Source organism: Mauremys mutica, chromosome 3 (assembly GCF_020497125.1).
Source record: "Mauremys mutica isolate MM-2020 ecotype Southern chromosome 3, ASM2049712v1, whole genome shotgun sequence".
In the NCBI taxonomy this organism is placed as follows: Eukaryota; Metazoa; Chordata; order Testudines; family Geoemydidae; genus Mauremys; species Mauremys mutica.
This window is the reverse complement of record NC_059074.1, coordinates 96248926-96271463: the sequence shown is the minus strand read 5'-3', so window position 1 is coordinate 96271463 and position 22538 is coordinate 96248926. Positions and strand designations below refer to the sequence as shown.

General features: G+C 43.4%; 1 protein-coding gene across 6 annotated transcripts in view; it reads right to left on the bottom strand.

The window, feature by feature from the left end:
• Positions 1 to 22538, bottom strand: part of NCOA7 (nuclear receptor coactivator 7) — a 156471-nt gene that overhangs the window by 4948 nt on the left and 128985 nt on the right. For 5 of the 6 annotated variants that reach the window (XM_045010751.1, XM_045010754.1, XM_045010750.1 and 2 more), the window contains 5 exons: positions 19647 to 19794; positions 2233 to 2358; positions 1788 to 1940; positions 971 to 1066; positions 128 to 201 (listed from right to left, as the gene is read on the bottom strand). In XM_045010751.1, the coding sequence (XP_044866686.1) occupies positions 128 to 201; positions 971 to 1066; positions 1788 to 1940; positions 2233 to 2358; positions 19647 to 19794 (597 nt within the window). Of the gene's footprint in view, positions 1 to 127; positions 202 to 970; positions 1067 to 1787; positions 1941 to 2232; positions 2359 to 12706; positions 12857 to 19646; positions 19795 to 22538 lie in introns of those variants that run through there. The other variant, XM_045010756.1, reaches the window with a different exon arrangement.

The window sequence follows — 22538 nt, the reverse complement described above, 5'->3', positions numbered from 1 at the left end:
ACTATTCAAAGAAGGATAAATTAATCTACTGGATTAACTTAACTTTCACACTTACATGTAACAATATCCCTTCTCTCCCAAAGTGTAGTCAATTATAGGATTTCAAAACCAAAAACCACATACTTACCCTCCACCTCCAAGTTCTAGAGAGCTGATATCTCCATTGATAAAGTAAGTGTTTTCTCCAGACCACTTAAACACCTAGAAATGCAAGACCCAAATTTGATTATTGGGAATATAATAAACTAAAAAAAGTAGGCTGGGTAATTATTCTGGGTAATTTAATGTGTGAGTCAAGGAGGGAAAAAAAAATAAAGCAGCATGGTTCATATCTAAAAAAGGCACCAAATTGCTTTAAATTTGACATGTGTCCAATCAATACACCTTTCCGTTTCATAGACTTCTTTAATATCTTCAGTATTTAAAAATAATCTATTTACATTTTAAGGGTGTCTCACAGTTGCCTCATTCTTTAGTTTAATGTCACTATGGCCTAAACACTATGTGAAATCATAAACTGCTTCTGTAGTTGCCACCTCTCTGGTTTTATGAGTGTTCCATGGTTTATTCATTACCTCTTCCCACACAATCAACCTAGAGCCCTCTTCTTACTCTCATGGAAGAGACTGGTCTAGCTCCTCCAGCCACTTTTGCTGAAAGTATTGCAGTTTGGTAGCACTGAATGAAGAGTTTAGTGATTAGCTGCATTCACAAGAAGTTTGTCACACACCTTCAAACTGATGCTTTCTGAGGAGTCAATTTTTTTCTTCTCTCTCTGACTAAGAGAAGTTGGTCCAATAAAAGATATTACTCCTCCTACCTTGTCTCTCTAATATCCTGGAACCAACATGGCTGCCTCAACACTGCAGAAGGTTCTCATGATAAACATGCTGTATCAGTAATGTTTTGTCAAGCATGTTTCACAAGTGGAGCTCCCCCTAGCCTTGGGTCCCCTCCCCCAACAAGTTACCTTGAAGTTTGGACTAAACGTGTAGAGGAAAGTTTCGCCTGTGCCGTAATAGTGGTCACTACATCTGAAAGGATGTGTTGCATATGCTCCAAATATCTGTCAAAACAAAAATGGTTGTGTTATACTTGAAGACGATTAGCAAAATTCAAAAGGAGAAAGGCCTTTCAAATATAGTTTCTGACAAATAACTGCACTGATGTTTTAGGTAATAAAGGCTAATTAGTAAAATTCGGGGGGAGGGGGGGGAAGGAAGAGAGGGAATGCTGATCTGGTGTCTGGGTTGTCCACACCCCTTTTTAGTTTTAAAAGCCACATGGCTCCAGATATGGGGATTCTAGAAGCTACTGGAGAACTTCACACCAGTCCCAAGGATGCTCTCTGCTATTTTATAGCAGATTGATAACTGAATTCTGCTAGTGACTGGGATGGATGCTTCGAGAACACTATTACAATTGCAAAGCATGCTCCATAGAAATTTTGAATTGCTGTAGAGATCTTACCTCTTTTAGTACTAATATTTTCCTGGGTTTGAATTTAAGGATAAATATGCTAATTTAACAGTACTAAGCATAGTATAACATACATCTTGTCTTATTTTGACTCATACTATTCCATATAATCGAATTTGGCTGAAAACTGCTGCTTTGCTAACAAGAGTATGCAACTCTTAAAATTATATGGAATACCCATGTGAAGATTGCACTCCAAATGATAAAGATTGTAAATAGATTAAACATAACTATCATAAGGTCTTCTTTAATGGGGTCACTCCAATCAAGGAGACCCCAAAATAAGTGCACTATACTCAGGTCCTAACCTGGTTGTCCATATCTTTGATGACAAGGAGGACTGGACTGTCAAGAGACGCTGATTTCCTGTACAGAGTTTTCAGGCTGGTTCCATGCTCCAATGTGCTATATGCAAGCCGCCATGGATATCCCTGCACTCTTGCTGGCAGACAGCGGGCAAGCTAAGAGTCAAAGAAAAGAATGGTGTAGACATTTAATTATATAGGATTTCTCTCTCTTCATCTCAAGTCGACAGCCAGTAGAGCACTGCAAGAAGCTGTGCCTGACACCTAGACACTACAGAGATGGGTATTTACAATGCACTCAAAATAAAGAGCTGAAGCATTGTGGTTAGAAATTTAAATTTGCGATAGTGTGCCAATATAATTTCTAATGTAATAGTTCCAGTGTCAGCAGGGAAGAAAAAGAGAATGTGGGGAAGGAAGCAACCCAAAACTCCATTACTAATTATACCTGTTCTATGTGCATATTCTCTAGGAGAGCGCTGTGGTGCTTTAGGACAGGTAAAGAGTCATCATCATCTTCCTCATAGTAACTGCAAATGCTCTTTCGACGTTTTGCCTCTTCTACAGTGATAATCTGAGACAAGGGGACACAAGTATTATAAATTTGAGTCAACTTCTGGGTTTTCATTAACCTTAAACCTAAAAGAGTGAATTAGACTAATGGAGTTAAGTTAGTATCAGGCCCAGATCTTGTACACTGTGAAACAGCCACAGAAAGCTAGTATATCATATGCAGGACCACCCCAACGTAAGGGGATACCCCAGGGACAATGTTACATAGTGAATAAAGAAGTGTTGTTGACCCTGTCCCACAATACCAAAATCAGGGGTCACCTGATGAAATTAAATAGGCAGAAGATTTAATACAAACAAGAGGAAGTACTTTTTCATACACCACAATTAATCTGTGGAACTCATTGCCATGGGATTTTGTGATGGCCAAAAGTATAACTGAGTTTAAAAAAAAAAAAAAAAAAAAAAAAAGGAACTGGATAAATTCATGGAGGATAGGTCCACCAATGAAATTAACCAAGATGGTCAGGGATGCAACCTCTTGCTTGGGGTAACCCTACACTCTGACTGCCATAAACTGAAAGATGGGGTGGATCACTCCAAAACTGCCCTGATCTGTACACTCTTCCTGAAGCTCTGGTACAGTCACTGTCAAAAGACAAGATACTGCTTTAGACCAATAGTCCATCTAACCCAGTATGGCAGCTCATATATTCTTATTCTATGGGTAGCACAGGAAGCATGGACATGTCTTCCTTATGCACTGACACTCCCTTGTTGCTGTATTATCCCCTTGAGGCCATTAGCTGGTGGAGTAACTAAGCTATGTTGGGGAACTAGCCTGGTACATACTTAGTCCAACATCAAAGGAGTGCAAAGGCCACTTCCTCCTGAGAGGCACAATGCGCATCTGGGCCACCGGGCTTGGGATGTTCTCTTAAATATGAAGGACACAGAAGCTTCTTCATTTTCCTTCCTGCAGTTAGTCAAGCGCAGTGAACTCTTCTCAGATGCTAATGCACAACACTAGTTTAAATAAAGCTTTAAGTTTCACTTCCCATTATTCAAGTTCAGAGGGGTAGCGGTGTTAGTCTGGGTCTGTAACAAGCGACAAAAAGTTCTGTGGCACCTTATAGACTAACAAGATGTATTGAAGCATGAGCTTTTGTGGGTGAATACGCATGAGTCTGACGAAGTGGGTGTTCACCCACGAAAGCTTATGCTCCAATACGTCTGTTAGGCTTTGGCTACACTTACACTTCAAAGCGCTGCCGCGGTAGCGCTGCCGCTGAAGCGCTAAGTGTAGTCAAAGCGCCAGCGCTGGGAGAGAGCTCTCCCAGCGCTGTCCGTACTCCACCTCCCTGTGGGAAATAACGTACAGCGCTGGGAGCCGCGCTCCCAGCGCTGGGGCTTTGACCACACTGGCGCTTTGCAGCGCCATAATTTGCAGCGCTGGAGAGGGTGTGTTTTCACACCCTGCTGCAACGCTGCAAATTTGTAAGTGTAGCCAAGCCCTGAGTCTATAAGGTGCCAAAGGACTTTTTGTCATTTTTTACTTCCCATTTTTGCTAAACTAACAATTTGCAGAGGCAAGCAGCCCTTTCTTGCTCATTTACCAAGAAATAAACATTTATTTATATAAACTGAAATAAAACACTACACCAAAGAACCAGAAAGAAAGTTACATTTGAGCAAAACCTGGAAGAAAAGCACGTGCTCTGAAAGCGGCATCGTATAGGCAAGCTCTCAATGAAACTATGTGCTCAGTCAAGTATTTAGTCCCAAATTCTTTCTAGTGTAAGTTCTTTCTTGTCTATAAAATAGTCATTTTGGGAAATTGATGCTTATTTCAACAAATTTTAAGAATTTATTCCAAGGTCAAAGGTCTCATGGTATGATTTTTTTAAATACATTTTCAGTTGAAAAACTGTCCAATAATTCTTTGGAAGTGTGGAGAGGGATGGGTTACTGATAGTTTTTAAATCTGAGTGTGCTACAACTTTAAAACCAACATTGATCCATATAAAGACTCATTCGTCAGATCTGGATTCCAATGTTCTTCCTATAGTTAGAAGGAAAATACCATGCCCCCAGAACTCCACTAAGGTCATTGCCTGTTCCAATGGGGCTATAACTTTAGTGAGAACTGACTGCAGAGTCTGTGGCTTCAAATTTATCAGTTATCTCGAAACCACCCTCTCTATACAAACCTATTAGCCTACAATTCCCACTCTGATGACCTGGAATAATGGCCCTAATCTTTGTGCTGAGTGCTCTACAGCCAACTCATAGGTGCAGCTTGAGGCTATCTTTACAGTGCTATGCAAAGCCATTCCCCTCCAGCATCAATTTCCCCCCACAAAAGCTGTTGTAATTTGCAGAAGCTGCCAAGAATTTCCAAGAAGCCCTCTCCTCCTACTTTAGCCACAGGTAGAAGCTGCTGGGACAGCTATCTGCCACTAGAAGATCCCCCTATACTGGGGCAATTTTCCTCATGGCCAGCTTTGTACCAGTGTTACTCAAAGTGGCTGCATTGCAGTGTGGCATCTAGTCCAATATGTTTAAAGCTGTTCAAGGCAGTGGTTCTCAACTAGGGGTATGTGTATCCCTGACGTTATGCAAGGGTCTTTAGGGGGTACATCAACTCATCAGGATATTTGCCTAGTTTTACAGTAGGCTACATTAAAAGCACTAGCGAAGGCAGTACAGTAGAACCTCAAAAGATATAACCACCAGTTACAGACTTACCGGTCAACCGCACACCACGTGGAACCGGAAGTAATCAATCAGGCAGCAGCAGAGACCAAAAAACAAAAAAACCCCACACCTCACCAGCAAATACTGTACTGCCTCAGGACTTCAGCCTTGGCTGCAGCCAAGGGGGAGTTGGGGGGCAGGGTCAGGGCTTTTGCCCCACAGGAGCACGAGGGCTCAGGGCTGCAGTCTGGTGGCTCTGTTCCAGCTTCTGCCCCATGGGGGGAGGGGTGCGCCAGGGCTCAGGGCTTTAGCTACAGGGGGAAGCACCTGTTTCAGCCCCAGCACTCCCCCCTCCTGTAGCTAAAGCCCCGAGCCCTGGTGCCCCCTTGTGGGGCAGCAGCTTGGATGGGAGCTACGAGGCTGAAGCCCCAAGCCCCAGCCCCCAGAGAGGCTGAAACTGGGAGTGGAGCCGCAGGACTTATGCCAGGGGTCTCAAACATGCGGCCCTCGGAGCTCTTCCCTGCGGCCCAGGGAGCTCCCCCAGTTACTTCCTGTCGCCGCCAAACTCCCCTCACCCCCGCCCCCCTCCCCGAGTTATTTTCTGTGCCTAAGCTCCCCGCGCGCTGCTCCCCAATGTTTGGGGCCGGGTCTCTCCCCTGGCCCCACCTGCCGCCCCCACGCGCCTCCCCCCAGTGTCTTCCGGCCCCCACTTGCTGCCCCCTCACCGCCCGGGAGCCTGCCCAGGAGCTCACGCTGACTCCACTCCTCCGCTATGCCGGCTTCCGGCATCACCTGCTGCCGCAGGGTCCTAGCGCCCCCCCTTCACTAGGGCCAGGGCAGGCTGCCCTTCCCCTGCCCTTCTGCCCTAGTCCTGAGACTCTCCAATGCCCCGAGCCTCTCCAATGCCTCAAACCCCTCACCCTCAGCCCCACAGCCCTCACCCCTGCACCCCCTCCTATCCCCAAACTCCGTCCCAAAGCCTGCACCCCCACCCCCTGCCGCAGCCTGGAGCCTGCACCGAGCACAGAGCCTGTACTCCAGACCCCCTCCCCCACCCAAACTCCCTCCCAGAGCCTTAGGCAGTAAATCTAAGTGCGTGTTTTGTCCTTTGAGTGAGGTGCATTACTGAGTGTATATATTTATTAAAACTGCTTGGAAATGACTTCGTCAAAAAAAAGAACACTCATGGAAGAAAAGAGAGTTTTCCAAGACAAATGGGAGATTTTATATTTTTTCACAGAGGTAAAAGATAAAATTCAATGCCTTATTTGTCAGCAAACGATTGCTGTTCCCAAGGAGTATAACGTGCGTCGGCACTATGACACGATGCACCGTGAAAAATATGATGCATCCACCGGAAAAATCCGAGAGGAAAAAGTTCAGCAACTTAAAGCAGCATTTGCCAAGCAAAGAAATTTATTTTCAGGGATTAACAAGTCTAGTGAAGATTCAGTAAGAGCAAGTTTTGTGATAAGCGAAATGATAGCTAAATCATCGCGACCTTTTACAGAAGGCTTATTCATAAAAGAATGTCTTATGAAGGCCAGTGAAATTTTATGTCCTGATAGGAAGAAAGTTTTTGAAGGCATAAGCTTGTCTGCAAATACAGTTGCCTGCAGGATAACGGATTTAGCTGATAATGTGCAAAAACAATTGATTCAAATGGCAAAAGACTTTGAAGTATTTTCAATTGCTCTTGATGAGAGTACAGATGTATCAGATACCGCACAGTGTGCAGTGTTCATTAGAGGTGTGGACTGCAATTTGAATATAACTGAAGAATTGCTAGACTTAATGCCACTGAAGGGTACCACAACGGGACGTGACATATTTCAAGGATTGGAAGAGTGCATTGAAAAAGCTGCGCTGCCATGGAACAAACTCGTATCTTTGGCTACGGACGGTGCGCCATCAATGTGCTCTGAAAACATTGGTGTGGTTGGATTATTGAAGACCAAACTGAACAGCCTCAATATACCAGGAATTAGCTTCACCAGTATACATTGTATTTTGCACCAAGAAGCCCTGTGTAGTAAAAGTCTACAAATGAAAGAAGTTATGGATGTAGTTGTTAAAACTGTTAATTTTATACGTGCACGAGGGCTGAATCACAGACAGTTCACTTCTTTTCTAGCAAGTATGGACAGTGAATATGGGGAACTTCTGTATCACACTCAAGTTAGATGGCTGAGTCGTGGAAATGTTTTGAAGCGTTTTTTTGCACTTAAAGAGGAGATTGATTCCTTCATGAAAATGAAAAACAAGGAGGTTCCACAGCTTGCTGATTCCACTTTTATCTGCAACCTTGCTTTTCTAACAGATGTAACTGATCACCTGAATGCACTGAACTTGAAACTTCAGGGTAGAAAACAGGTGATAACACAGATGTATGACAATATTAAGTCATTCAAAGTCAAGCTTACTTTATGGGGGAAACAGCTGACTGCTGGCAATTTGGTCCATTTCTCAACTCTGAATTCCTTAGGAAAAGTTGAACCCAAATCCTTGAAAGAATATGCAGAGATCATTTCTAACTTACACAAACAGTTTGATGTGCGGTTTAAAGATTTCAAGGCACTTGAACCACATTTTCAACTTTTTTCCACACCATTTGCTGTTGAAATTGACAATGTTGCAGAGCAGGGGTGAGCTGCAGCGGGTTCGCATGGGTTCGCGGGAACCCGTTGTTAAATTTAGCAGCCATTTTAGAACCGCTTGTTAAGGGCTGCTAAATTTAACAAAAGTTCCCGCCCACTCCTCTCCTGCTCCGCCCCCTTCTCCTCCCCCTCCCCTGCTTCCCGCGAATCAGATGTTCGCGGGAAGCCTGAACAAGCAGCATGGAGGCAGCCAGCAGGTAAGCTGGGGCGCGGAGGGGGAGGGGAGGTGCGGCTGGCTCAGCAGCTCCCGGTCCCAGACCGCGGCTCCCTCCAGCCCAGCGCCGGCCTGGGGAGTCGGGCCCCGCAGCTGCCGCCGAGCAGCCGGGCCCCGGCGCCGGCCCGGCCCGGGGAGTCGGGCCGAGCGGCCGGGCCCCGGCGCCGGCCCGGCCCGAGTCGGGCCGAGCGGCCGGGCCCCGGCGCCGGCCCGGCCCGGGGAGTCGGGCCGAGCGGCCGGGCCCCGGCGCCGGCCCAGCCCGGGGAGTCGAGCCGAGCGGCTGGGCCCCGGCGCCGGCCCAGCCAGTCGGGCCGAGCGGCGCCGGTCGTGGTTCTGGCAGAGTGGACCCGGTCCCCAGGCAGTGTGGTAAGGGGGCAGGGAGGGGGTGGGTTGTGGGGGGGTGGATAGGGGTCAGGGCAGTCAGAGGGCAGGGAACAGGGGGATTGAATGGGGGCAAGGGTCCCGGGGAGCAGTCAGGAAAGAGCAGGGTTGGATGAGGTGGTGGGGGCACTCAGGGACAGAGAGAAGGGGTAGTTGTATGGGGTAGGGGTTCTGGGGGGCCATTGAGAATGAGAGGAGGGGTTGGGTGGGGCGGCAAGGGGCAGTCAGGGGACAGGGAAGGGGGGGATGGGTCAGGGGTCTCGGAGTGTGTGTGTTAAGGAACATGAGGGGTTGGATGGGGCACGACCCCCCCCACGGAGGGGGGGGAAGGAGGGAACCCGTTGTTAAAATTTTGGAGGGAGGAGGGAACCCGTTGTTAAAAAATTGGCAGCTCATCACTGTTGCAGAGGAAATGCAGATGGAGTTAGTGGAGCTTCAGTGTGACACGATTTTGAAGCAGAAGTATACAGATGTTGGAATTCCAGAATTCTACAGGTTTCTTTCACAAGAAAGATTTCCCATGTTATTCTCTGCTTCTGCAAGGATAATGGCAATGTTTGGAAGTACATATATATGTGAACAGTTTTTCTCTTCCATGAAGATTAACAAATCTGTGTTAAGGTCAAGGCTCACTGATGAACATTTGCAAGCAACACTGAGATTGGTTTCGTCTCAGGATATCAAACCTAATATTGATGCTCTGGTTGATGCAAAACGCTGCCAGCTAAGTGGCCAAAAATGAAATGACTGTCAAATTAGCACTGACGTTTCACATTACAGTTAAAGAAGTTAATAAAAAAGTTAATAAATTTACTTTTAATAGCATATTATATTTTAATACTATACTACTATATTACTCTTCATTTTTTTTTCTGCCTACCTCCAGGCGCTTCCCGCCGCCAAGCCGCCAAACAGCTGTTGGTGGCGCTTAGCACTTTCCAGGAGGGAGGAGCGGGGAGCCGCGCGCTTAGGGGAGGAGGTGGAGAAGAGACAGGGCAGGGGCGGGGCCTCATGGAAGGGGTGGATTGGGGGTGGGGCCAGGGGCAGCAAGGGGGCGTGTCAGTGATGCGGCCCTCGGGCCAATGCACTAGTCCTCATGCGGCCCTCGGGGTCATTTGAGTTTGAGACCCCTGGCTTAAGCCCTGAGCCCCAGCGCTCCTCCCAGATCTAAAGCCCTGAGCCCTGGTGCTCCCATGGGGCAGAAGCCCTGAGGGCCCCTCCCCTCCCAAGCCCTGACCTCCTCCCACCCCGCAGCTGCAGCCCCAACTCCCTCGTGGCTGAAGTCCGTAACATTTGGTTGAGCGTTACAGAACATTTCAGATATATGAACAACCTCCATTCACGAGGTGTTCGTAACTCTGAGGTTCTACTGTACAAACTAAAATTTCATACAGACAATGACTTGTTAATACTGCTCTATATACACTGTACACTGAAATGTAAGTACAATATTTATATTCCAATTAGGGCTGTCAAGCAATTTAAAAAAATTAATCACGGTTAATCGCACTGTTAAACAGTAATAGAATACCATTTACTTAAATATTTTGGATGCTTTCTACATTTTCAAATATATTGATTTCATTTACAACATTGAGCACTGTACACTTTGTATTCTATTTATATTTATTTTTATTACAAATATTTGCACTGTAAAAAACCAAAGAAATAGTATTTTTCAATTCACCTAATACAAGTACTGTAGTGCAATCTTTTTATAATGAAAGTTAATTCTACATTTCTAAGTTCATGTACAAAAAATAACTGCATTCAAAAATAAAACAAATGTAAAACGTTAGCGCCTACAATTCCACTCAGTCCTTCTTCTTGTTCAGCCAATCGCTCAGACAAACAAGTTTGTTTACATTTATGGGAAGTAATGCTGTCTGCTTGTTTACGATGTCACTTGAAAGTGAGAACAGGTGTTCCCATGGCATTGTTGTAGCTGGTGTCACAAGATATTTACGTGGCAGATGCGCTAAAGATTCATACGTCCTTTCATGCTTCCACCACCATTCCAGAGGATATGCATCCATGCTGACAGATTCTGCTCAACAATGATCCAAAGCAGTGAGGACCAATGCATGTTCATTTTCATCATCTGAATCAGATGCCACCAGCAGAAGGTCGATTTTTGTGTGTGTGTGTGTGTTCAGGTTCTGCAGTTTCCACATCCGAGTGTTGCTCTTTTAAGACTCCTAGCAGCATGCTCCACAACTCCTCTCTCTCAGATTATGGAAGGCACTTCAGATTATTAAATCTTGGATTGAGTGCTGTAGCTATCCTGAGAAATCTCACATTGGTACCTTCTTTGCGTTTTGTCAAATATGCTGTGAAAGTGTTCTAAAAATGAACATGTGCTGCTATAACTGCTATAACATGAAATATATGGCAGAATGTGGGTAAAACAGAGCAGGGGACATATAATTCTCCCCACCCACTAGGAGTTCAGTCACAAATTTAATTAACACATTTTTTTTAAATAAGCATCATCAGCATGTCCTCTGGAATAGTGGCCGAAGCATGAAGGGGCATATCAATATTTAGCATATCTGGCAGGTAAATACCTTGCAACGCTGGCTACAAAAGTACCATGCGAATCCCTGTTCTCACTTTCAGGTGTCATTGTAAATAAGATGCAATAAGCAGTATCTCCCGTAAATGTAAACAACTTGTTTGTCTTAGCAATTGGCTGAAAAAGAAGAAGGACTTGTAGGCTCTGAAGTTTTACATTGTTTTGTTTTTTAATGCAGTTATGTAACAAAATAATAATAAAAAAAATCTACATTTGTAAGTTACACTTTCACTATAAAGAAATTGTACTACAGTACTTGTATGAGGTCAATTGAAAAATACTATTTCTTTTGTTTGCCATTTTTACAGTGCAAATATTTGTAATAAAAATAATATAAAAAGTGAGCACTGTACACTTTGTATTCTGTGTTGTAATAGAAATCAATATATTTGAAAATGTAGAAAAACATCCACAAATATTTAATAAATTTCAACTGGTATTCTCATTTAACAATGCAATTAATCACAATTAATTTTTTTAATCACAGTTGTTTATTTTTTTTAGTTAATGGAGTGAGTTAACTGCGATTAATCTTAACCCTAATTCCAATTGATTTATAATTATATGGTCAAACTGAGAATGGAAGCAATTTATCAGTAATAGTGTACTGGGACATTTTTGTATATTTATGTCTGATTTTGTAAGCAAGTAGTTTTTAAGTGAGGTGAAACTTGGGGGTGTGGAAGACAAATCAGACTCCTGAAAGGGATACAGTAGTCTGGAAAGGTTGCGAGCAACTGGTTTAAGGGATGTGAATTTTCTGCTTTTTCCTTTCTTCTCATTAACTGTGGTCTCCCTGGAACCAGTACTTTTTTACATTTTTATTTTTGAATATTTTATGAGCGACTCCTCTCCCCATCACTGTAATCAAAACAACCCCCCACTAAGCTTTCATAATGCCTCCAGGTTTCTCAAAGCTTTCATAATGCCTCCACGTTTCAAAAGGAAAGAACTCATACCAAGTCTACCGGCCAAATATGTTTGTAGTGATGTATAACTGAATTTGCAGAGGCAAGCAGCGGCAGATATGTTTCTTCTTAAGTCCATCATCAATTCCTATCAGTCAGGAATAAAAGTCAAGCCTCTCTTACCACCCAAAAAAGAGACAGAAATCCAGTTCTTAAGAAGTTAAAACAGAAAGGCAATCAATAACTCTCCAAAAGTTCACCTACTTGCATCACACCAGATTAATTAAATATTTCAATGCTGTAGTCCAGGGGTCGGCAACCTTTCAGAAGTGGTGTGCCGAGTCTTCATTTATTCACTTAATTTAAGGTTTTGCATGCCAGTAATAACGTTTTTAGAAGGTCTCTTTCTATAAGGCTATAATATATAACTAAACTATTGTTAAGTATCAGAGGGGTAGCCGTGTTAGTCTGGATCTGTAAAAGCAGCAAAGAGTCCCGTGGCACCTTATAGACTAACAGATGTATTGGAGCATGAGCTTTCGTTGGTGAATACCCACTTTGTCGGATGCATCTATTGTTGTATGTAAAGTAAATAAGTTTTTTTAAATGTTTAAGAAGCTTCATTTAAAATTAAATTAAAATGCAGAGCCCCCCGGACCGGTGGCCAGGACCCGGGCAGTGTGAATGCCACTGAAAATCAGCTCAAGTGCCACCTTCGGCACCTGTGCCATAGGTTGCTATCCCTGCTGTAGTCAGACCAAAACAGCAATGAAGAGGTCATTTACAGGTCAGTTCAGGTAGCATAAACATTAAAAACCACACAGAGATCTGAACTGCAAAAAGGTTTTTAAGTACTGCCATTTTTAGGAACAAAGAAGCAAGCCCCAGCATGCCGAAATACCAAGTTAAAATATATTTTAGTTTATCGGTACAGAGATAGAACACAGGACCACACCATTGTATGCAGTCCAACATACCTGCACAAAAGGCTCCTGGTCAGGTCTGACAGAATAAACAATCTGAATATCCAAAGGTATTTTTCGCACTCTCATTGTTATAGAATTTATTTTCACTATATCAAACTTCTCTTCTGTACTGCCAAAGCTGTTTCCTACACACTAGACAAGGCAGCTACTGCTTCTGCCACGCTGTGATAATATTGCTTATACACTTCCCTGGTACAGTCTTACTTTCTGTTTCCCCAACATGAAGTATAAGTTTCACAAAGGATTATGACCAAATTAGGACTTCACTCAAAGCCATTTTCTGGTAGATCCACCTTCATGTGTAAAAGCTGTAAGGGTTTGTTTTTTTTCTTTGAACCTTTGGAACCATTCCCAGCTATTTCCTTATTACCACCAGCACATATTTAAAATAGAACAATGAGAGTTCAGCATGATAGGAGCAGCGGTTTGTCTCCTGTGCCTTGTGGTAGGCATTCTGCAGCTCCTTCACTTTGACCCTGCACTGCAGTGTCCCCCGATCATGGCCCCTTTCTGTCATGCATTGTGAAATCTGTCCGTAGGTATCATAATTCCTATGGGTAGAGCGCAGCTGGGACTGGACAGCCTCCTCTTCCCAAATGATGATGAGGTCCAGCAGCTCGGAATTGCTCTAAGCGGGGGATTGCCTGGTGCGTGGAGCAGGCTTGGTCACCTGGAAAGATGTGCTGAGACCACTGCACGAGTCACTGAGCAAACAGGAAGGGGACTTTCAAAATTCCCCAAGGAATATAAGGGGTAGAGCTCATGGTTGGTCACCTGAAGGCAGGGCAGTGGAGTTCAAACGGATGACCAGAGGCAAGAACAGACTGTAATTGACCAGTGTCTCTACACTGGCACCGCAGTGCTGTAGCCCTGGCACAGAAAGCTCAACGCCTCTCATTGAGGTATTTTTTTTACAGCACTGCAACTGTGCAATTTTTACACACTAAGTGGCTTGGCATAGTGTATGCACCTCGGGGTTACAGCACAGAAAGCTGCTTTACTGCACAGAAACTTGCCAGTGTAGAGAAGGCCTAAGTTATTCCATCATCTTTTCTTCCTCTCTTCAGCTTCCCTCAACCTCTCTCTCTCTGTCCTTGGGTTTATTATCCCTCCCCATCAAATCTACTTACACATCATGTGCTTGAACTAACAACTGCACAGTGAAACTTACCGTATATACTTGTTCATAAGCCGAATATTTTTGGTAAAAAAATGACACATCAAAGAATGGGGGTCGGCTTATAAACGGGTCTACACCAACATTCGAGGATTTTAAACTCTGTGGAATCATTGAATTGAATATCTAATGCAGGGATCGGCAACCTTTGGCACATGGCCCACCAGGGTAAGCACCCTGGCACGCAGGGCTGGTTTGTTTACACCTGCCGCGTCCATAGGTTTTGCCAATCGTGGCTCCCACTGGCCGTGGTTCGCAGCTCCAGGCCAACTGAGGCAGTGGGAAGCGGCAGCCAGGACATCCCTCAGCCTGCGCTGCTTCTCGCCGCCCCGATTGGCCTGAAGCGGCGAACCGCGGCCACAGGTTGCTGAGGGGCTCCATGCCTGCAGACGCTTCAGGGAAACAAAACGTCCTGACCCGCCAGGGGCTTACCCTGATGGGCTGGGAGCCAAAGTTTTCCAACCCCTGAAATATAGGGTCAGCTTATGAAAGGGTCATACAGTTTTTGCTATTTTTACCTAACCATCTTGAGGGGTCGGCTTATAAACAAACGGGCTAATGAACGAGTACAGTAAGAATGATTCATATCCACTGACTGTACACTCAGCCCTGTACAAGGCAGGAATAAAGTCATACGTTTCCCTTTGCAGAACTGAAATCTGTTTCTTTATACAGCATTTAAGCTACAGACTGTAAAGTGGAAGTTATCAACAATTACAGACGGGTGACAGTTTTCCAATATAAGCCCTACTTTCCATCCCTTTCTCTAACTTTTGAGCAGAGCAACACATTTGTTTGCAAATAGGAATGCTTAAAATAGGAGATCTGTAGAATTTTTCTAGAGATGTTTGAAATTTTACTATTTAAATTCTTAAATACTAGATCAATTTTTTTAAAATTAAAATTAAAACGTGATGTTGGAAGACTAGCAGTTCTAAGTGCTACATTCAGCTGTGTTCTGGAATTAACAGAAGCTGGGGATGGCAGACTTGGATAATCATGGAGGAACACTGAACAGGGGGTAGGGTGTATTCTATAGGCTCCATGGAGAAGAGGTTCCAGGCTCTGATATTCAGGCTACTTTGAAAACCAGCAGATCTCCTAAGCTCCAGTCAAGCAAGACTCCTCCTCTTGCTCCTGGGGGAAGTCTGCACCAAAATATAAAAAATTCTGCACCATAAAATTAAAAATTCTGTGCATGATATTTTAAAATTCTACAAAATTCCACACATTTTGTCAAAATAATGCAATATAATCATGCCAGTTTCAATTACTTTGGCAATTTATTTAAACTACAATACAATGGATAGAGAATGGGAGTGGGGAGAACTGGTGAAATCCCCAACCCCCCACCCCTTTGTCTAATAGTAATATAGCTAAGTTTGACCCTTTATTTCTAGTTATTAGTCAACAAATATATGCAGCCATATGCTCAGTGTTATATCACAGGCAACTGAAGAGCAAGTAAGGGCTGGGGTATCAAACTCACAATTTATATTGGCTACTGACCATCTCCAGAAAGGTAAGTACCAAACAGTTCATGGAGCACATTTTAATAGGAATTTTTTTCAGTCCAAAAATTTAGACCAGTTCTAATCACTAATGCACCAGAAGCATGTATACAGCCATACTGTCCTTTACACCACTTGGGCAATGTAAAGGAACCTTAAAACTTCTACATCTGTTTTATGCTCCTGGGGGAATTCACAAAGACAATGGGAACAATTCAGTAAGCAGGAAGGCTACTACATTCTGCTCTGCCCCACACCTACCTCCTCAGAAACACCCCAAAGCCCTGCCTCTCCACGCCAAGCGTGCCACAATAGCGGGCAAGAGAGACAGAGTGTCTCTCTCCCTCTCACACGCATGACTGCCCAGCTCCCACCCCCCACATCCCCTCCACCGTCCTAGTGGTGATTTACGTCTCTACCAGCTGCCCCAGGTGCCTGAACCAACCTGCCTGCGCTGCTATGGGGGCACATAGCTCAGTGGTTTGAGCATTGACCTGCTAAACCCAGGGTTGTGAGTTCAGTCCTTGAGGAGGCCACTTAGGGATCGGGGGCAAAATCAGTAGTGAAGGCAGGGGGCTGGACTTGATGACCTTTCAGGGTCCCTTCCAGCTCTATGAGATAGGTATATCTCCATATATTATATTAATGACTGCTCTTGTGGGCTTCCATTTGCTTCCCCATCAAAAGTCATTTTTCTGCAAGGAAGCAAAGAAATCTGCGGGGGACATGAATTCTGCGCATGCACAATGATGCAGAATTCCCCCAGGAGTATCCTCTGTACACCTAGCGGTGGGAGAAGCGGGCACTAGGGATAGGGAAAGAAGCAAGTCAAGGAAAGGGGCTGGCTGGAGAATGGGAATGAGTCTGCAGCTTGGTAATGAGAACCAGCTGGAGTCTAGAATCAGACAGCTAGGAGTGGTTGGGAAACCAAGGCCAGGGATGATTTGTGGGATCTGGGAACGAGGTTGTCTGAGAAGCAGAACCATATAGCTAGTGAGCAATATCCTGGGGGGTGGGAAATCTTTGCATTCTCAGCGAAGCTTTCACCAACATTCAAGTTTTCACTAGATAGTATACAGAAATTTTCTTGAAGCAGAAGCCTAACATGAGATGAAATAAGAAATTAACAAAAAATAAATACAACAAATTCCAAACAAAACACTATGTTAATTTGCAAGTGCATACCAGCTTATGAGATTCAATTCAGGATCAGCCCCTATGTAACATCACAGCCCTGAGATATATTTATCATGAAAACTATCCTAAGTTCATCATCAAAAGCTAAAGATTTAGGAGATAGTGAATGACGATAATGGAACAGAAAGGTTATATAAAAAACAAAATCCATACATGCTTTCTAGAGACTGAACTTGGTTAACCTGTTTAAGTTATCTGTCTAAAAGCAGTCTCTTCTCACCTAAAATGTCTTTTATAGTGCTCCCAATCAGGAAAGCTTGGGATCCTTTTTTTATGAATTTAATCATAGAATCATAGAAATGTAGGACTGGAAAGGACCTACTCCAGACCCCAGCACTAAGGCAGGACTTAGTATTATCCTTCCAGTCCATCCTGACAAGTGTTTGTCAAACCTGTTCTTAAAAAAATCTCCAATGACAGAGATTCCACAGCCTCCCTAGGTAATTTAGTCCAGTGTTTAACTTCTCACAGTTAGGACATTTTTCTTAATATCTAATGCAAGTCTCTCTTCCTGCAATTTAAGACCATTCCTGCTTGTCCTGTCCTCAGTGGCTAAGGAGAACAATTTATCACTCTTCTCTTTAGAACAATCTTTTACATACTTGATGACTGTGCCCTCAGTCTTCTCTTCTCCAGACTAACCAAACCCATTTTTTTTTTCAATCTTTCCTTGTAGGTCATGTTTTCTAGACCTTTTATCATTTTTGTTGCCCCCTCTGGACTTTTTTCAATTTGTCCACGTCTTTCCTGAAGTTTGGTGCCCAGAACTGGACAAACCTCTGCAGCTGAGGCCTTATCAGCACAGACTAGAGTGGAAGAATTACTGCTTGGGTCTTGCTTACAACACTCCTGCTAATACATCCCAGAATGATGTGCCCCCCCCAATAAATAAATAAATTAAAAAGGAGCAACAATTTTACATTGTTGACTCATATTTAGTTTGTGATCCACTATAACCTACAGAAGTACTCCTTCCTAGGCAGTCATTTCCCATTTTGTACATGTGCAACTGATTATTCCTTCCTAAGTGTAGTACTTTGCATTTGTCCTTATTGGATCTCATCCTATTTATTTCAGGCCATTTCTCTAGTTAATCACATTGCGTGATTATTTCCTCAGGTGCAGGATAAGGAGATGTCCTTTTGCCGCCTCCTCCTCATGTGCTCACATCCCATGTTTTGTACTTAGAGTCAGGGTGATCTGCTAAAGTTTATTCCCTGGTGTGACTTCATGCTGAATTCACATCTTCATGTTGATTTCCATTGTGTTGGCTTGTAATGCTTAACTTACACATGGACTGAGGCAGGCAGGTAAATATACATCCCTGGCCTGGCAGAAACACATTTTTAAGGCCTGCCTTGATTCAGAGACTTTTTTAGGAACAGAATTTTTTTATACATATAAAACTTTTTATGTAGTATCTGTACATACATTTCACAATGATATTAATGATCAGTGGCTTTCATTAAAGATCCTACATGACATCATTTATGGATAAACAGATGAAAGCAGTGTACAAGATGTAGTTTGTCAGGCTTGTTAGGTGTCATTGTTACAGTGCAGTGAACTCTTTGCCAACTGACACGGAGGTGTTCCTACGGTTACAATGATGAGAATCAGAAGCTAATACTACAACAAGTTCTACCCTTAGCACAGAGGTGGGCAAACTACGGCCATCTCCATGGCGCCGCGGGCCCCGTGCCACTCCCGGAAGCAGCCAGCACGTCCTTGCAGCCCCTGAGGGAGAGGGGGGCAGAGGGCTCTGTGCGTTGCCCTCAGCTGCAGGCACCGCTCCCCGCAGCTTCCATTGGCCGGGAACGGGGAACCATGGCCAATGGGAGCTTCGGAGGAGGTTCCCGCAGGCGAGGGCAGCGCACAGAGCCCTCTGCCCCCCGCTTCCCCAGGGACCGCAGGGACGTGGTGCCGGTCGCTTCCAGGAGCGGTGCGGGGCCAGGGCAGGCAGGGAGCCTGTCTTAGCCTCACTGCCACCCCGGAGCTCCTTCAGGTAAGCGGTGCTGGGCCAGAGCTGGCACCTCTGAACCCCTCCTGCACCCCACACCCCAACCCCCTGCCCTGAGCTCCCTCCCACACCCCAACCTCCTGCCACACTCCTCCCACCCCAACCCCCTGCCACACCCACACCCTTCCTGCACCCCAACCTCCTGCCCTGGGCCCCTTCCTGCACACCACACCCCCTTCCACAGCCCTACATTCATGGCCTTGCATGCAATTTCCCCACCCAGATGTGGCCCTCAAGCCAAAAAGTTTGCCCACCCCTGCCTTAGCACCAAATCCACAAAGTCTGTTGAACAAAAGCCATGTCCCAAAGACCAGCACTCAGACCTCCTTAACTCTGTTCCAGCAATGCAACACTCAAAATAAAGTTCACTTACACTTCACAGTTATCTATTCAGCGCAAAGCTTTCGCCCAGAACACTAAAACTTTAATACCTTATCTTCCTTATTCTTTTTCATACAAACATTGTGAAATGTTTGGCCTTTCACACATGCATGTACAATCCACAGACCAGAGATACATCAGCAATGCTGTAAAAGTATTCATTAATGATTTAAAACAGACGCTCAAGCAAGCACTATACTAAATGATATTCTCCTCCTTGGAACTTCACTGAAGCTGACCTATAAGTGCCTTTTTTGCAACATTTGCAACTATTGTAACATTTGTAAAGTTTCAAAAAAATGTTCTCTCTAAAAGGCTATGAAATATGGTTTAAAAACTTGTTATACAAATACTTACTGCAACTATTATACATTCTATTGATTCTGCTGGAATCAGAAAGTTCCTTGCCTGGCCACTACCTTGACCACTAGAGGATGATGGGAAAGGAGAGCTGTAAGGATGAGAGTAGGTATGTTGGACAGCCACAAAGCCTGAGGACACCATAATACAAGGAGTAAGAGTCCTATCAGTAAATAAAGTACCAGAATGTTAGAAAAATTAAAAGAGTGTGTATTTAGATTCTCAGTGGATGATGCACATTCCCTGTATCATTCTTGCATCTCTGAAAAAATAGAAGACACTTACCTCCCAGCTTTTAGTTGATGGCTCACTGAAGAAGTTGTCTATCATATCAAGCTCTTCCTTTTCCACCACTACAAAACCTTGCTCTTTGGCATCTTTTCCATATACTTCTGGTGACCACTGAACAAAAAATGTATACAGATGATCTACCCTGTCAAACAAAACAAGAGGAGACATGGTATTCAGTTTTCCACAGAATTGACATATGGTATGCAAATGTCACTCAATGGCAAAGAATGAACAACAATTCAAGTTTTTGTCTATCTATTTCACACTCAAATTAATGCATTGCACATCTACAGCTCCGTACAGCATTTTAAAATTTCAGCTCATGTCACCTTTGTGTTTTTCCCACATTTTACACATGAGGAAACTGAGGCATAGAGAAGCCAAGTGGCTTGCCCAAGGTTACACAAAACTCGTGTGTCAAAGTCAAAGACAGAACTTCCACCTCCCAGTCTTCTTTATTCACAGAATTTAAGGCCAGAAGGAATCAATCATGATGATCATTCAGTATGACCTCCTATGTAAAACACTGGCCAAAGAACTTTTCACCCAATAATTCCCACATCAAGCTCCTTACTTATGGTTGAGCTATAGCGTTATTTTTTTCGTTAGAAAGACTTAACAACAACACTGCCCTTCCTCCTTTTATCACAGTGGAAATGATCAGTTGTTGCTGGTTTTCTGAAACTAACAGTATAATAACAGCATCCCGAGGTAGGCAGAGAGCTAGCTCGTCACCATCTTCCTTTGCTATTTATTAAACACACCTGAAAAAATTATTGCAGTGTATAAAAATGAGCAAGTTATTCAGTGACCTATTTACACCAAAATTATTTTGTTGTGATAGTGCTAGAAATAGTGCAATTAGAACACACCCTCTCACTAATACTTTCCTGTCAGTAGGGGTACCACTTGCCAGAGGCCTTTACCTACTGGTGAAAATTAAAGTCCTAACTAGAGAACATACCTATGAAGTTATAAATAATTATACTACATAGGAATATCGTCAACTAACAAGATATTTTACCAGCAGTTTTGATTACTCCTTGACAGACAGATAAAAACTAAAGATGAAGGGCTCTATTTTATTATTTTTTCCTGGGAATTTATCAGAAGTTATTACTACAACAACAACAAAAATTGGAGGAAAAAATATTAATAGTTCTTCTGGGTAAATATTGGGGTATATTTTTGTGGACGGAAGAACATGTGTGGGGGGGGGGGAAAGTATTCAGTAGATTAATGCTTTAATGAATGGAATTCAATATGGTTTGCTACAGAACTAAAACAGAACTCAAAACTCAATGCCACCTCTGAGTTTAAGAAAATAGATTTCTAATCCCCAATTAAAAATGTTCATTAGAACGAACAATGTACTGTTGTAGACTTAATACTATTAGCCCTATAAATATTTACATTTAATAATTGGGCCACACCATTTGCAGTGCATACACCCAACTTCATGCTTTTCTCCTGTTTTTGTTTTCTTAAAACTTGATTACTTCCTGGTGTTCTGAAACATACTCTAATATGGAAAGCAAACGAAAATCTGTATCAGCGTGTCAGATCTTTAAACCGTTACCTGCTAACCACTTAAAATGGGTCACGAGTGGGCATGAGATTCATTCAGATGTACATGCACTTCATATATATTATTTTGACAGATATTGATGTTTATTTTTAAGCTTTTTTTATTTGTATCACAGTTGCAGAGTTGTCAGACAATTATTGTATGACAGAGACATTGAGATTTAAAACTTTAAAGTTTTATAGACAATTTGTGTATAAACAGTTAACATCACGTGTCAAAAATATACAAAGTAAATATCCTTAAAATCAATAAATACTTGTTTTTACTAATCACTTGCTAATCCATTTGTAACAAGCCTAATTAAATAGTCTAAATCACTGTTTTTCCCCCAACAGTCTTACTTTGCCTAGCTATAAATTTCAATCATCATCAAAGGAAATATTTTTTCATCGATTTGTGTGTATGGTGAAATCAATATTTATCAACATTTACCAATACAAATCTAATCCATCCAAGCCTACCTAGAAGATTCTTTTTACATTACAAATCATTTTAGGATTTATGATGTATGCATGACTGATCTTGAACATTTTTATAAAACACCAAATAAGCAACATCATTAATTTCATCCTAAAGTGTGAACACTGCAATAAAACACCTGTGGTCGGGGTAGGTCAGTTGACTCAGAGGCTTAGGCTGCAGGGCTATAAAACTGCAGTGTAGATGTTTGAGCTCAGGCTGGAGCCTGGGCTCAGGGACCCTCCCCCCTTGTGGGGTCTCAGAGCCAAGCCCTGAGACCCTGCCAGGGGGGAGGCTCCCAGAGCCTGGGCTCCAGCCTGAACTTCTACACTGCAATTTGATAATCCCACTGCCTGACCCAGCTGACCAGGGTCAGCGACGGGTGTTTAATTGCAGTGTAGACATTTTCTTAAGAGTCAAATTCTGCTGATGGCTAGTCCAGTGTAAATCCAGAGTAACTGCATTTAAGACAGTGGAATTACACTGGTCAGAATCTAGCCCTTAATCACTTAAATTATCAACCCCCGAATTCTAGACAGATTAGTCCCCAACGAGCATTTTCTGTTTAACCAAAAAATTATACCTATAAAAAGGGACACCGATAGTTGGCTGCAAATGCTCTCCCAGATCTCTGCTACATCTTGGGCCACTGGCTCACTTTGGACCCAGAGATTTGGCTGCAACTCCCCACACCTGAAGCAGAATGAGAGGTGGGTTTTTGCTACATCACAGACACTTCCTTTCCCTATCTCCAAAGGGGGAACAAGCTTACTCCTCTCTTGTTCTCCCTGTCAGCACAGATACCAGCTGCACAAATCCACGTTCCACTGGAGGCCCTT